Source organism: Myotis lucifugus, unplaced genomic scaffold (genome assembly GCF_000147115.1).
Source record: "Myotis lucifugus unplaced genomic scaffold, Myoluc2.0 scaffold_0, whole genome shotgun sequence".
Taxonomy (NCBI): domain Eukaryota; kingdom Metazoa; phylum Chordata; class Mammalia; order Chiroptera; family Vespertilionidae; genus Myotis; species Myotis lucifugus.
This window is the reverse complement of record NW_005871048.1, coordinates 3,613,517-3,629,567: the sequence shown is the minus strand read 5'-3', so window position 1 is coordinate 3,629,567 and position 16,051 is coordinate 3,613,517. Positions and strand designations below refer to the sequence as shown.

Here is a 16,051-nt window from a genome sequence, read left to right as displayed (position 1 = left end):
GAAAAGGTTTGAAAGCGGCCAGGTTAGAACCGAAGAGCAAGGACACTGACCCCTCTCGGTCCCGAACATGCCACCGAGAATGTTCTGCGGTGGCAGACACCCCTATTTGCTTTGAGAAAACTGCCTCATCACCATTGTGTGAAGTCTTTCTTCATCAGGAGTGCTTCCCTCCCCAAAGGGAAGCCAAAATGACCAAGTCTTCTACCCCCTTCCTATAGAACCAGAGTCAGGATCCTAGGATCAGCCGACTGGATGCTCTCTCCAGGGACTGGAGACATACAGCAAATCCTAAGCAGGAGTTGGCATGCTGATCACAAGCTCCTCCTGTCCACAGTGTGGGCTGGGAACTGGCAGTAGGGCCACAGCACCAGATGCAGGCTGGGAGGGGCAGGAGTCAGCCAGGGCTCAAAGTAACTAGTAATCAGCAGTGCAGGATTCCTAGCAAAGCAAGCGCTCAAGATACATGGCCAGGAATAACACATACAAATACACAGTTTAACTTCTGTGGTTGAAGATACTAATGAGCAATTTTCATTCGTTAGGTCAAAGAACAAAGAGAACCAATTTAAAAGTAAAGTTTTTTTAATAAACATTATGACAAATGTCCTTGTTGTTGGTAGAAATATGTAGAAAAATTATAGATTAGTTTCAAAGTAAGTTTTCAGAATCAGTTTAACTTGACTTCTACACCTCAGATTAGAGCTGCCAGCCCCCCCTCCCTCTCACCCCCTCCCCCAACCATGCATTGGATATTCATTATTCCACATTGGACACAACTTCATGGCTTCGTAGATACACAGGAGGATGAAAAGCCTCCTTAAATACCTAATTAAAGAGAAATTATAATGTAAACATTTTTAATTAAAACAAACACTGATACTACTTTGGGTTTGGGATGCTTTTTTAGAAATATTATGCTGAGGGGAGGAAAAGAATATAGAAAATATTTTCATTAAATCTCAATTTCACAAAACAGAAATCATCTACTATTATATGGTTCCTAAAAATGTTTTAATAGTGCTTTACTTTCTTCAGACAGCATTAGTCAGTAAATACGACAGAGCTAGGATACTTAACACTGACACAAGAAACCACAGCAAAGATGTCTAAAGTAAATGCCCACATTGCACAATTTTCTTAAGCAACCACTTGTATTAAAAAGTATAAATGTATCAATGCAGAATAATCTAGTCTATTTTAAACTTTAAAAATGGAAGGATATTCGGCTTTTGGGAGGATCACCTTATGAGATATTAAAAAAGAGCCCCTTGTTCAATAACAGGGGTAGACAAGTGTGCAGGTGTGTGCTGTGAGCGGGGTGGGGGAGGGGGGGTCTGGAAACGCAGGATTCCAAGTACCTGATTCATATGCTTTTTTGTGTGATTTTAATTTTTATTCAGTTATATGTTGTCCTGATTTGAAGAGTGAAATATCTCTACAGGACTAGTTATGAAAAATAGCACTCTATCCTGTCACCACCCCCTACCCCCCACCCCCCACATGCCTTCCCTGAAGCAATGATTATTTGGGAATTTACCTATTTTTATAAGCCCAAGTTGCTATCTCTTTCCTTTCTAATTTTAGGTATTACTGATTTTCCACTACTGAACATGAAGAACTGTTTGCCTCTCTAACCTCCTCACCCCTAACTTCTTCCCGCCAGCATGTTCTCAAGTGGCCTATCATCAGCATTTGGCTTGATTCATATTCAAGGCTGACAGCAACATACCTCGGTGAGCACTGGTCACACAGTAACTTTCCTTTCCGGATAAATTTACAACTGCTTATTTTTTTCCATTTGCTTGCTTCTCTGTCATAACCCCAAACTCTGTGCCAGCTGTGAAAATGCATCAGGTCATCTACAAATGTCGTCCTCAAAGGCATCTGCCCAGTCCAATCTGGCAGGAGTGCCATGGAGCACAGACCCCGGGAAGACAGAACTGCAGGAGCCATTCGAGCTCCACGGGGGCCTGGACTGAACCCCGAGGGCTCCTGGGCGGCTTCCCCCGAGAAGGAAGCGACTCTCGGCAAAGAGCAAGTGCACCCTGCTGAGTTCACTCGCCGCATGCTGCCACACACGCGGTCATTCCCCGAGAGCAACCATAGAAGGGCACCCGCAGAGGCCTCCCAGCTAATGAGGATGGCCTGAGGCTGCAGAAGAAATCCACATACGCTCTCTATAGCATTCTGCACGGCAGGTGCTGGCTCCAGGGCAGGAGTGATAGCTACATCCTCCCCACAAACCTCTCCTGTGGTGACACAAGCCACCGCGAGAAGAGAAGTCGCAATGTTGATGAACACCTTAGTCATTCCACAGACGCTGTGCTATGGTCCCCACACATAAAGACACGCCCTCTTTCCATCACAGGCCAGAAGAGGGCGATGCGAATCAAGACTCACCAGAATATTCTTTACCTGCTCAGATGTTCCTGCAGCTACCGAGAAGATTTATATTTTATATGTTCTGTTTTTCTAAATTCCTACTCTGGCATGTACTATTTTTTCTAAATTATAATCATGAACTTTAAATAATTAGTAACTACTAGTAACATAAAAATCCATTTTCCTGTCTTATACTAAATATGGCTATGCCATGACAATTTTTTTTTTTTTTTAAATGAGTCTCTTGATTTAGTCAGGACCTCGGAGGCATAAAGGATTAGCCACTGTCATACTCAAAAGGATGCATTTATTCAGGGAAAATCTTAATTTCTTTGTCTTCTTCAGAAGACAGAGCTGCAAGAAAACCTAGAAGACTTGAAGTAATGTCAACTTGAAGCACCTTTACTGAAACTTGATTCCTTGGGCCAGCGGAAGGTCTTTACTGTAGTTGATGGTACTAAGGAGGGAAAAAAAATGAACAAAATTAAATGAAGGAGAGCGTGTACATAATATCGAATATTTTTATGCCTTTAAAAAATGTAGCCGAACCGGTTTGGCTCAGTGGATAGAGCATCAGCCTGCGAACTCAAGGGTCCCAGGTTCAATTCCGGTCAAGGGCATGTACCTTGGTTGCGGGCACCTCCCCACTGGGGGGCGTGCAGGAGGCAGCTGATCGATGTTTCTCTCTCATCGATGTTTCTAACTCTCTATCCTTCTCCCTTCCTCTCTGTAAAAAAATCAATAAAATATATTTAAAAAAGAAAAAGAAAATCAAAGTAGCTTTTAAAAAAAAATGTAGCAGATCTATATGTTAACGTGAAATGTCCAAACTGCAGGATGGTGAAGAAAATATCACAACAATCCTAGTATGAATCCAGTTTTATAAAAGAAAAAAAAAGGAGGAACACAAAAGTCTGGAAAAACACACAGCAGACATGTTATTCATAGTTCTCAGAGCACAAGAATATGGGGACTATAACAATCTTTTTCTTCTCAATAACGTGTACTGAATTCAATAATGTATTGAATTAGCAGGAAAAACACAGATATTCCCATTGTGATAAAAAGTAAGAACTATAATAATTTAGAAAATAAAAGTGTCCCCATTAGTCAGTTATCTGGTAATCATCTCATTTCTCCTAAGAGGAAAAGAGTCCCATTAAATGGGCTCCCAAAAGGCCATAGTTAAGTGTTTTCTGCTTTAGATCTCAAATGCACAAGAAAAGGAAAAAGAACGTAAGTGACTTCAAAGAACAGGATTCAGGCAAAGACTTGGCAAGCCGTAGCCAAAAGCACTTCAGAAATTCCCGACAGACACAAAGCACTAAGGCCATGAGGAGCCGAGGCTGAGAAACCCACCTGAGGTTACAGAACTAGTGGGAAGCAGTCAATGGGATGAGGATGGGTGTCCTTGGTTCCCCACCCCATGTTCTTTCTACAACAGAACACCACAGGGGCCTGGCCCTACATACTGTTGTATTGCACTTGGGTAAAGCTATTTCTAACCATGGGGCGGGGTGGGGGCGGGGGGGCAAGAACAGTGTACATTTAAAAGAAACAACTCCTAGTCAAAATCTCCCAGAAGCCAGCTCCCTCACCAGCTACCCATGTGCTGGGGGATGAGCTAGTCCAACTTTCAAGGGTCATGCTCACTACTCAAAGAACTGGGATCCCCCCGCTTACTAGCCAGGCCCCCAAGCCCCTGCACACCTCCTCTCCTTCTGATTCTAAAGGTAGCAAGGGTGGTAACTGCGCCCAAAGAGAAAACTAGAAAAGGACAGCTTCTTCCACTTTCTCCTGCTGGTGGACACCTCCCCCAGTGTCCTGTTCCTATGCTGTCTCTGGATAGAAACTACCAACGAGATGGTTTCATAGTTGGCTGTTGGGCACTAGCTAAAGCTGGACAAGAAAGTAGAAAAATAATAGTACAAAATGGAGGGGAGAGCGTGGAACATTAGAAAAATAAAATTAAATGGAAATGCATAAAGCCAGAGCAGAAAGGAGAAGAGTGTAAGTGCACGTTGCAATAGCTTTAAGCCCAAACCCGCCTTCCCGAAGCCTTTCTTACCAAGTAGATCTTCTCATGTACTGTTTCCAGGCGTCACTGCCGGACTCCCTGCCACCACCGGTATGCTTTTCTCCCCCTGGAGGAACACAAAGGCAGCTCAATCTCATCTCCGGGGCTGTTTCTTTCTGTGTGGGCTCCTACCCACTGAGGAGAATACACCAAAAGGAGACCAGAGCTACCTGACCAGTTCCTGAACATTTAGCCCAATTTCCTTTGCACACAAGTGGATAAAAGACAGAGACCAAAATAAACATGAAAATCGGAGGAAAAAAGTAAAAGGAATTAAGAGGAAACAGAAATGTGTCAGGAAGAAGGAAACCTTTTTAAAAAACTTTACCATTAGACCAAGGTGTTAAGAATAGAACCTCTGACAGTGGAAATGTTTTTATTTTCTCATTTATGATGATCTATGTGTAATTTTTTATAATATACATAAACTGCTTTTATAATAAAATATTTTAAATGTTAAATTAATATCCTCAGGTTATAAGAAGATAATGAATCCATGGAAATAAGAAAAGAATACTATTTAAAAGTGTGTCATCAAAGCACAAGAAATGTCTTGGTGTTGTTTTTAATAACAGCAGAGGAGAAAAAACTTAATAGAAGGATTAGGAGAAAAATTTGAGGAAATTTCCCATATAAAAAACAAAAAGACTAAAGGAGGGAAACGATAAAATCAGACAATCAATTTTATCAAGAGATAACATTTAAATAATAGGAGTTCCAGAAATTAAAATAGAGAAAAATCAAGGGAAAATTTTTCAAAGAAACACTGCCAACGCAAAATCAGAACGGAAAACTGTGAGTCCCACCATCCAGGACAGTCACCGGCCCACTGACTGGCCCACAGATACTTTTACAACGATCTCCATTGAGGCATATTACTATGAAATTTCAGACATATTTTTAAAAACGGGGGAGAAAGATCAGAAATCACAGTGGATTGGGCTTTCCAACCACAATACTAGCAACCAGAAGACAAACAGCTCCAAAACTCTGAGGAAAAATTAATTCAAAACTGAACTATGCAGAAAAAGCATAGCAGGTCTGCCTGCATCTGGGCCCATAGCTGCTGCACAGTCCCCCACACTGATAATAAAAGTTCCCGGAATGACTGAGGTGCCTCATGGGGCCTGCAATGTTTCTGTACAAACAATGTGGTTTATGTTCAACACCTGCCTTCCTCTGAGAGCCTGGAATTTGGGGGATGTGCCAGGCAGAAGGCGCCTCCGTGACCAGGCCCCAGCAGAAGGCTTGGGTGCGGAGTCTGTCATGAGCTTTCCTGGCAGACTACCCGGATTGTCACAATCCCCTGCTGGGAGAAGTAAGCTCATCTCTTGTGACTCCACTGGAGAAGACTCTAGTACTGCCTTTCCTCTGGACCGCACCCCACACAACAGTGTCATATCGCTTATGGGGAAGAGAGGAATTAAGGTTAATCGAGCACAGCAGAGGGTCTAAAGCTGCGACAGAGTGCCGTGAAAGCACACTACTTAGAAAAATTGTACATTCAGAGGTCAATTTATTTTTTTCTTTTAGTGAGAATCTCAAAATGGTTGCCTCTGGGAAAGAAGGAGAGGAAGTGTGGGCAGAACTTCTTTTTCCATTCTAAAACTTTACATTTTTTTAACATTATCGTGAGGGCTGAAATGAAGAAGAGTCCATTGGAGAAGGATGCATGGGCTGGACGCAGGGATTAAAGGATTACAGGAGGACAGACAGACGCATTCAGGCCACTAAACAGTGGAGGGCAAGGGTGACGGGATGAAACGAAAGCAGGAAACTTTTGTCAAAGTCTTCACACTGAAAAGTAATTATAGTTTTGTCTAAAATATAGGAAAGAATGCCCCGAATTATTTAAACTTTTACAAGGATTAATGAATGCTTGTTTTGCTTCTCTATATAATTAAAGGCAATCTGTTTTTACTATACTTTGGATCACTTTTAATAAGTAAAACAATCTTTCCAATGACTGTTGGAAAGATTTTTTAAATTATTACTATTATTAAGTTTAAGCACTGAGAACTCAAAGCATATAAAGAGAAAATAGGTGGGTGGTGGTGGTGGTGGTGGGCTGGAGGTGGAAATAAATAAATGAGAAAATGGAAACATGACTCCGTGAAAAGAAACAACTTAGTATTCTATCTAAGATGAAAGATAACATTTAACATTTACTATGCCCACTTTGCCAATACAAACCAGAATTTTTTGTGTGAAATTTTCTGTCGTTAAAGCAGGGGTCTTAATTTTTGGGGGGGTCTTGAACTATCTCCCCAGAAAACAGATGCCACGTCAGGGGTCCACACATCTCAGGCTGAGGGCTCTGCCCTAGCGTGACGCCGCGGCTGAGAATAGAAGGCAGGGCCCTGGACAGTCACTCGGAATATGGAACATGGGCTTTCTCAGGCATGTTAGACCAGGTAAGAGGAGTATTTCAGTTTCTTGGTCAAACTTTTCTAAAAGCTACTACTGCTTTTCTTTTACTGCCTGCTATGAACTGAATTGTATCCCCTCCCCCATGAACATGTTGAAGCCCCAGCCTCCAATCACTCAGATTGTAGCTGAGCTTAGTAAACAAATGAATAAAAGACTTAAGTAGGTAATTAAGGTTAAATGAAGTCATAAAGTTAGGGCCCGAAGTCAATAGGACTGGTGTCCATATAAGAGGAAGAGACACCAGAGGTGTGTGTACAGAATAAAGGCCATGTGAGGACACGGAGGAAGGTGGCCTCAAGCCAGGAAGAGAGGCCTCAGGAGAAACCAAACCTGCCAACACGTTGATCTTGGACTCCAGCCTCCAGGACGGTGAGCAAATTCATTTCTGCTGTTGAAGCCACCTGGTCTGTGGTATTTTGCTATGGCAGCCCTAGCAGACCAAGACACCGCCCAACACGGAAAAGGAGACACGTGCTGCACATACCAAAGGCGCCTCCAATCTCAGCCCCGCTCGTCGGAATATTGACGTTCACGATGCCACAGTCTGATCCTTTCGGTCTGTGTGTATAAAGGGAGGCATGGTGAGAGCAACGTATAGGAAAGTAAAAAAACAAACAATCCAAACAAATTCTAAGACTTTCAGTGCCAAAGAATGGATTTTCAACTATGATGGTTTCATGTGTTTTTTTTTTTAAGTCCATCACCACACAAATCAGACTTACAGAGGTTTTAAAAATAAACAAGGTTATACCCAAGCCAGCGGAAGATTCTGCCCAAATCCTTGGTAAAGATGCTACTTGAAAGCCCCTGTTTTACTTCATTATTCCAGGCAAAGACTTCATCTTCGTTCTGAAAGGACAGATGTTCAAAGCTGTTAGATGACACAGGGTTCGGGTCAACGTTACTGTGAGACTCATTTCATGAGGTGCACCAGTATAATTTTAGTGCAAAAAAGGAAACCACAGAGCCACCATGTCTATTTCTCTTACAGAGCCTTTGCAGGGTTTTCTCCCCAACTGTACTTTAGGGAACAAAATCTTTCCTCCAGACTCCCAGTACATTCTTCCGTTCAAGCTACTAAACATAATATCTAATAGTTATTGAACTCTTACTAAGTGCAACACACTGACCACCACTTAGCATGCATTTAGTTAATTATTCCTCACCCTCTGACACAGGTTTTCTATTATCCCCAATTTACAGATGAGGCAAAGGAGGCCCAAGAGGCTAAATTATTTGCTCGAGAGCTCATAGTCACACAAGCACACACTACAAAACATGAAAGTATACCCTCTAATCACCATATGTGAAACATGATAAGACAATTTAAAGCAAGATGTTAGGAAATACAATCATGAGATTTCAATAAGGTGCGATTCTCCTTACTCCTCCACAGTCAATCATGGCACATTCAGACCTTGATTCAATCCCTAAATAGGATCTGGCAGGGCTGGGGCCTGTCTCACGCTGGGGAAGGAGACCCTGTAGTTCTCTTCATCTGCTACAACCGCCATAGCCTGTCCTCGGATACAGACTGCAACTGAAGATCTTCACATTGCCCTCCCTCTTCTCATTTCGTCAGCTGATACGTGGCTCTCAGTCTATCCCACTATCTAGTCCTTCTGCACAGAAGCCAGATTTTTGGCCCACTCGGCTCAGAATCAGGTGATACAGGAGATGAGGGCCACAATCTCCATAAATTGCAACACAGTCTTGGTTTCCCTGGCAGCTCGCTTGACATGCTCTATAGTTTAAAGTGTTCACCCATCATATTTTATCCATAACTTTCAAATTTATACTAATCAGAAGGACTTCCTAAAACCTCCCTAAAGGCAAATCGAGTGAAATTTAATACACCTTCATTTTCTCCTGGCCTTCTAATGTTTGTTTCAACATTAGACTAGAGAGAAGAGAGCCAGAACCCATTTTTTACCTTGAATTTAAAGACATAAAGAATCGGCGCAAAAGTCTCTGTGTGCGCAATGGATGCATTGTGGGCAAGACCTGTCACAATTGTCGGTTCCACATAATTTCCAGGGCGATCCATAACCTTCAGCAGAGAAAGGAAATAAAAACAATGAAAGCATTTTGTTTTCTAGTACTTGTGGTCAGGTATCTTTGCTGATACTTATGAGAAAAAAGCCAACACCATTTTAGGTGAATTGTTTCTGCACAGTAACTTCCCATCATGAATGAAAATTTTCTCTGCCTCCTATTAGTTCTAACTTGGTCAAAGATAAAAAGGAAAAAAGAGAAATCAAGGATAGAGAGCTGTGCCATGTGTCACAGCCAAGTAGCATTGAAAAAAAGTTACAAGTGATGATTTTAAAAATCACGTAACTTGCCCTAACCGATTTGGCTCAGTGGATAGAGCGTCGGCCTGCAGACTGAAGGGTCCCGGGTTCGATTCCGGTCAAGGGCATGTACCTTGGTTGCGGGCACATCCCCAGTGGGGGGTGTGCAGGAGGCAGCTGATCGATGTTTCTAACTCTCTATCCCTCTCCCTTCCTCTCTGTAAAAAAATCAATAAAATATATATTTTTTAAAATCATGTAACTTTAAAATAGGTAATCTATACCCACTGTGTTATAGCTACATTGTATCCCCACCCCCAAATTCATATGTTGAAACCTTAACCCCCAGAGTGACTGAATTTGGAGACAGGGCCTTCATGGAGGTAAAGTTAAATGAGGTCACGTGGGTGGGGACCTAACCTCATGGACCTGATGTCCTTATAAGAGGAAGAAGCCAGAGCCCTCCTCCCTTCATGCAGAGGGAAGGCTGTGTGAGGACACTTCGTGCCGGAACAGAGGCCTCACCAGAAACCAATCCTGCCAGCACCTTTAGACTTCCAGCCCCCAGAACTGCGAGAAAAATAAATGCCTGTTGTTTCACCCATCCAATCTATGATATTTTGTTATGGCAACCACAGCAAACTAATACACATTGTACAAAAATCAAAAGCTCCAGATGGATTGGTGTAGACATTCCTAACTAACCTCCATGTAACCAGATTACTAGTTCCTGTCCACTTAGTGATCACTTCTCCTTCCACACCCTACTGATGCCCACAGCAAGCTGCCCTGTTAGGGGGTCGGCTCTCCGGTGTGCCTGTGTGATCCTGCATCAGCCTCTGAGCTTATGTTTACCAAGAGTCAGCTGGATGTACTCCCAATCCTGGGCATGGCAGCTGTATCTGTTACTTTAATGCTACATTGTGTTGCATAACTTAAATAAATATTACACAAAGGAAAAGAGAGCTATTTCTATAAAACTTAAGTTAAATGTTTCAGAAAAAAACTCAACAAAAGTAACAAAAAATACATAATATTCATATACAAGCTGTCCAATGAGATGTGGGTGTGTCAATGGTAAGACAACTAGAGAGGAGTCTTCTCTCAGATAGCTTTGCAAGAGACTCATCTCAGTGGATATTAAAGAAAGTGAAACTAAAGTCCAGCCAGCATGGTTCAGTAGTTGAGCGTTGACCTATGAACTAGGAGGTCGAAGTTCGATTCCTGGTCAGGGCATATGCCTGGGTTGTGGGCTCAAACCCCAGTGTGGAGTGTGCGGAAGGGAGCTAATCAATGATTCTCTCTCATCATTGATGTCTCTCTCTCTTCTCTTCTCCCTTCCTCTATGAAATCAATAAAAATATATTTTTTAAAAAGAAAATGAGCCCTATCCGGTTTGGCTCAGTGGATAGAGCATCAGCCTGTGGACCAAAGGGTCCCAGGTTCTATTCTGGTCAAGGGCACATACCTTGGTTGCAGGCTCCTCCCTGGCCCGGGGCCCTGGTCAGGGCTCCTGCAGGAGGCAACCAATTGATGTGTTACTCTCACATCGATGTTTCTCTGTCTCTCCCTCTCTCTCTTCCATTCTCTCTAAAAATCAATAGAAAAATAACCTTGGGTGAGGATCAACAAAAACATACAAACAAAAAATAAATAAATAAAGGTGATTAAATGTTTAAAAAGAAAATGAAACTAAATTGTAGGTAATAAATTATTGGTATAGCTTATGCAAGGATGAAGACAAATGCCTACCACACATGAGAAAACTGCTTTGACTACATCTAAAGACTCAAATGTAGCTGTCTGTGTTAAATTAAAATGTTTTTGGTGTGTATTTTTTTGATTCCCGGTCTCACTTGACCTTTTAAAATAACCATTAAATACGATTCTAATTACTCTAGTACGAAGTCTTCTACAGTATCATGAAGGTCTCCCTCCATACAAGTTCCTAGAGACTCAATTCAAAGGCAACCACCGCCCTGAGATTCTTGTGTGTCCTTCCAGAAATTCCCATGCAGTTCACAATGTCATGGTTTAAAGCATGTATCCCCCTTACAAAAAGGAGGAGAGAAGGAAGAGGGCAGTCGGGGACCTGTCACCCAGGGAGAGGTGGAAATCTCACTGCCGAGCTCCGGGCTGTCCTCACCTTGCCACCGTAGACCACGGTGCCTCCTTCTTTCTTGGCTGCCTCCACTGCTCCAAGAAACATGTTCACTGCCTGTTTGGTGTGGAGTGGCCCATAGAGAACGTTAGCTGGAGAGAAAAAGGAATGTCCTTCATTGTCCTTAAATGGTAGCATTTTATTCTTATAACAGCTTTCCTAAGGAACCAATCCCTTCCTATGTCCTCTCGGTTTAGAACAGTGTCTGCAACCTTTTTCTGTCAAGGGCTAGACAGTAAATATGTCATGCTTCAGATGACAGATGTGGTCTCCGTCACAACCACTCAATTGGCCACTGCAGGTGAAAGCAGCCACAGAAGATAGGTAAACGAGTAGGGTGGCCGTGTCCTGACACACCTTCTTTACAGAAACAAGTGGCAGGCCAAAATGTGCGTATCAACCCCTGGTTAAGATCAACCAGTGTGCACCTGTTCATTCATTGCAGGGTGACCACTCTCTAGGTCCTAGAGAGTGGTTCTCAACCTTCCTAATGCCGTGACCCTTTAATACAGTTCCTCATGTTGTGGTGACCCCCAACCATAAAATTATTTTCGTTGCTACTTCATAACTGTAATTTTGCTACTGTTATGAATCGTAATGTAAATATCTGATATGCTATATGTGTTTTCCGATGGTCGCAACCCACAGGTTGAGAACCGCTGCCTAGGAACTTCACAGGCTCAGCAATTGGTGTGCAATTTACAGGGGAGAGCCTCTTGCCACCCATGGACGGCTGCCAGAAAGCAGAGCGTTACAGGTGAGCCCAGGCAAGAGGAAGAAGGAAGGCAGGTAGGCTCAGGAGGAGGTGGCCTTGTAGCAGGAAGCTAGTTGCGGGAAGATCTGGGCGAAGAGCTTTCCCAGCAGAAAGAACAGCAGGACAGCCTGGGACCCCAGCACTGAGAGGAGGCTGGAACACTGGAGCTCAGGAAGCCCAGGGGCAGAGGTCAGGAGGTCGGAGCCCAGGGCAGAGGTCAGGAGGTAGGAGCCTGGGGGCAGAGGTCGGGAGGCAGGAGCCCAGGGCAGAGGTCAGGAGGTAGGAGCGTGGGGGCAGAGGTTGGGAGGCAGGAGCCCGGGGACAGACGTCAGGAGGTAGGAGGGCAGGGGTAGAGGTCAGGAGGTAAAGAGGGGAGGCAGCATAGGTCAGATCACATGGATGGTGAGCCTACTAAAGAAAGAGCAGGAAAAAAATCTAGGTTTTAGTCAAAGAGCAAAGAAAAGTCACTGGAATATTTAAAATAAGAGTGAATCATCTAATCTAAGTACATTTAAGAAAATCACTCTGGTCACTGTGGAAGGCAGAGTGTCTGCTGACTCCTGCAGCCTTCCATGAGAGAGGACGGTGGTGGCTTAGAAGAGGGGAACAGGAGTGAAGAGAGAAGAGCTCATCACACTCATCCCAGCTGCACACTACTCCCCGGGGAACCCCCGAGCCCACACCAAGCACTCTAGATCCGGACCTAGGAGCAGACGTGTCACCCTCAATGCCCTATAACCTGCTCTGTATGCCTCCAGTTCTCTCAGGAAAGGGAGTTCAGAAACACTTGTCAACCAGATACTCACAGTCCCATGGGTTCCCGACCCGGATCTGTGCATAGGCCTTTTTAAGTCTATTTACAACTTCATCATGGATGCTCTCATGCAAAAACTAAGTGAAAAAAGAAATACGCAAGGGAATCATCAAATAAATGTACAAATTTGTTAACAATGTACAGTTTTTCTCAATAGTGCTAATTTATAGTTCATAATAAATTTTGAAAAATTGTGATCTCTAAAACATATGCAAATACAAGTATGTTTATTTTTGTAATTGTATAATTTCTAATTTTAATTGTTTACTACATGAAGATAATAATTTCCTCTAGGTGGCTGTTAGAACAAAACCATGAGACAAGTCTTGATCAGATCTCTAGGGATCCATTTGACTAAGCTTTACAATCAATTATGCCTGTTTCTATTCTAGAGGGCTGGATAACTTAAGCAGCAGAAAACCTAAGTATACCTATCCCCCAACTATGCCTGCATGAGTCATGGAAAACACACACCACAGTGATCTGTCACCTGACCTCTGTTACCGTGTAACCAGGTGCTCTCAGCCTCGGGCCAAGATCTCCAGAGTAAGGCCTTACTCAGGTGAGGACATGCCTTGGACTCACTCTGGGTAGGACCTTGAGCTCCATGCTATGTTCCCAGTGGTGGAGGTGAACTCGTCTAGCCATCCATTCTCTGAGTTGGTCTCCATATGGCAAACACACTGACATTATGAGTAGTACTTTAGTCTGTAGTGCTGCAATAGATTTTTCTACATATCACTTATATGTTCTATGGAAATCGATTTGGGCAATGACTAATAATAGTTTCTAACTTTTAACACTAAATATAAAGCATGTCCTGGCTGGTGTGATTCAGTGGTTGAGCATTGACCTATGAACCAGGAGTTCACCTGTCAATTCTAGTCAGGGCACATGCCTGCGTTGTGGCCTCGATCCCCAGTAGAGGGCGTGCAGGAGGCAGCCAATCAGTATTCTCTCTCATCATTGATGTTTCTCTCTCTCAAAATATGTCTCTGTATGGCATGACTACATATATTTGCTCTAAGACACAAAGGAAAAGAAAAAATTGGCTGAATAGAGAAATGCTCCTTTTATGGCATTTCATAGTTTGTCATATTATTAAGATTACTAGAGGCCCGGTGCACAAAATTCATGCACTGTGGGGGGGGGGGGCAGGGGGAGGGTCCCTCAGCCTGGCCTGCACCCTCTCACAGTCCAGGACCCCTCGGGGGATGTCTGCCTGCTGGCTTAGGCCCGATCGACATCCTTCTTGCAGTCCGGGACCCCTCTTACTGCCCATCTGCAGCAAAGGTGAAAGAGGCTCCCGCTACCACTGCACTCACCAGCCATGAGCCCTGTGGGAGCACACTGACCACGAGGGAGCAGTGCCTGCATTGAGCATCTGCCCCCTGGTGGTCAGTGTGCATCATAGCGACCAGTCATTCCACTGTTCAGTCCATTTGCATATTAGGGTTTTATTATATAGGCTAACCATTTTTAAAGAACTCATTTTCTTCTCAGCATTAATGGAATAAATGTTTAAGTTTAATAAACTGTAAATGCTTTATGAATATTGTGTCTTAGATCTTTTTTGAGAATTTCAACTGAGTAATGTAAAAACAAGAAAAGGTGTTCTTTTGTTGTAAAATACAGGAAAAATGAATATAAAATGTTTTGGGGAAAGTAAAGACTTAATTTTCATATATCTCTTATTTTTGTTAATTTAGACTATATCAACCTTATGAAGAATTTGTTCAGACTCACTGTGGGTGAGAGTAAAAACCCAAAATCAATTCCTCTGTAATTCAACTGTAAACTGTTTTTTTAATTACAGGAGGAAAACTTAACACTAATGATTTAAAAATGACAAATGTAGCCAAATTTTGAGCCTAACCAAACTTGTCTAGTTGTACACAGTTTTTTCATTACCAAGAGAGTCATGAAAATCAAGGATATATCTGACACAAAACTTGAAACCCAGCCCAAATCTGAGTGTGAAGATTAACATTAACCCTATTCATGCTGAAGCTAAACATCATCTCCTTATATGCACACTAGAGGCCCAGTGCATGAATTTGTGCATGGCTGGGGTCTGGCCGGCCTGCCCCGATTGTTGGCCAACCTGCCTGGCCCCTGACAGGGGGAGGTGGGGGGGGACGGTTGGGGGCAGGTCCAGCCAGGGGGAGGGGCCACAGGCGGTTGGCCGGGTGGCCCTGCCCCCTGATCGAACTCATGGTCAAACTCCCAGTTGAGGGGGCAATTTGCATATTAGCCTTTTATTATATAGAATATTAATGTCTTATTTATGTGTGTATTTATTTATTTATAAAGAGAGAAAGCACATAGTCATTTGCTTTTCAATAAACCATGTTATATCAAGTCAAATCTAAGACTTGACTTATAAGACAAAAATTAAAATCTCTAAAATGCTTTTTATAAGTAAAAGCCAAGGCTGTCTATCTTTTCGCTAACAATTCTAGAACTTGTCAAATATTAAGCTTGTTTTAGTCTCTAAGTGGCATTGGACTTTGTACATATTGTGCTGGGTGTGGGACTGAAAACAGTCTCACCTCCCAACCCAAGTCCAACCAGTTAGAGAGAAACCGCTTTTAGCCTAGGCTGGAGGGTAAGGCAGTCCCTGGCTGAGAAGAGAACAGGGCCACATCATGCGCCACCTAGCATGATGGGTAGGAAGTACTTCTACGACACCTCCCTACCGGTACAATGTGAAGAGCAGGACGACCTCACATGCCTATACACACACACTCACCAGGCGCCTCGCAGTGGTGCACCTCTGGCCGGCTGTCCCCACGGCGGCAAAGAGAGCTGATGGAACCACTAAGCTGAGGTCCGCATCCTCAAAAGCTTAGAGAAGCACAAACACACACCCATCAGTGTTATGAAGGAGGCAGACAAGGCTAAAAAGATTACATGAGAATTGAGAGATGGCCCCATGGCCTTTATCCCAGGACAGATGTGCATGGAGGCTCTCGCTCCTCTGACCTCTTCACCTTTCGTGCCTCCCAGTTCCTGATACTAAGCCTGCTTTGCAGCCTCCTTGAGGTCTCCTCTCTAAGACCACCATCCTTTTTGTCAGCTTTCCTTCTCTCCAGTCTCAACCCCGAGGCCCACCTTGATGCCATCTTCCCTGGGCCCG

General features: G+C 43.4%; 1 protein-coding gene across 2 annotated transcripts in view; it reads right to left on the bottom strand.

Moving 5' to 3' along the window:
• Positions 1-2,669: 2,669 nt before the first annotated feature.
• The window catches only part of ALDH7A1 (aldehyde dehydrogenase 7 family member A1), a 39,264-nt gene continuing 25,882 nt past the window's right edge, over positions 2,670-16,051 (bottom strand). Inside the window, exons 11-18 of one of the 2 annotated variants that reach the window (XM_006081079.3) lie at positions 15,665-15,759; positions 12,905-12,989; positions 11,330-11,436; positions 8,823-8,939; positions 7,641-7,738; positions 7,374-7,447; positions 4,451-4,526; positions 2,670-2,839 (exon numbers count right to left, since the gene is read on the bottom strand). In XM_006081079.3, coding sequence (XP_006081141.2) covers positions 2,785-2,839; positions 4,451-4,526; positions 7,374-7,447; positions 7,641-7,738; positions 8,823-8,939; positions 11,330-11,436; positions 12,905-12,989; positions 15,665-15,759 — 707 coding nt within the window. In that variant the 3' untranslated portion in view covers positions 2,670-2,784. The remainder of the gene's footprint in view (positions 2,840-4,450; positions 4,527-7,373; positions 7,448-7,640; positions 7,739-8,822; positions 8,940-11,329; positions 11,437-12,904; positions 12,990-15,664; positions 15,760-16,051) is intronic. The other variant, XM_023764530.1, reaches the window with a different exon arrangement.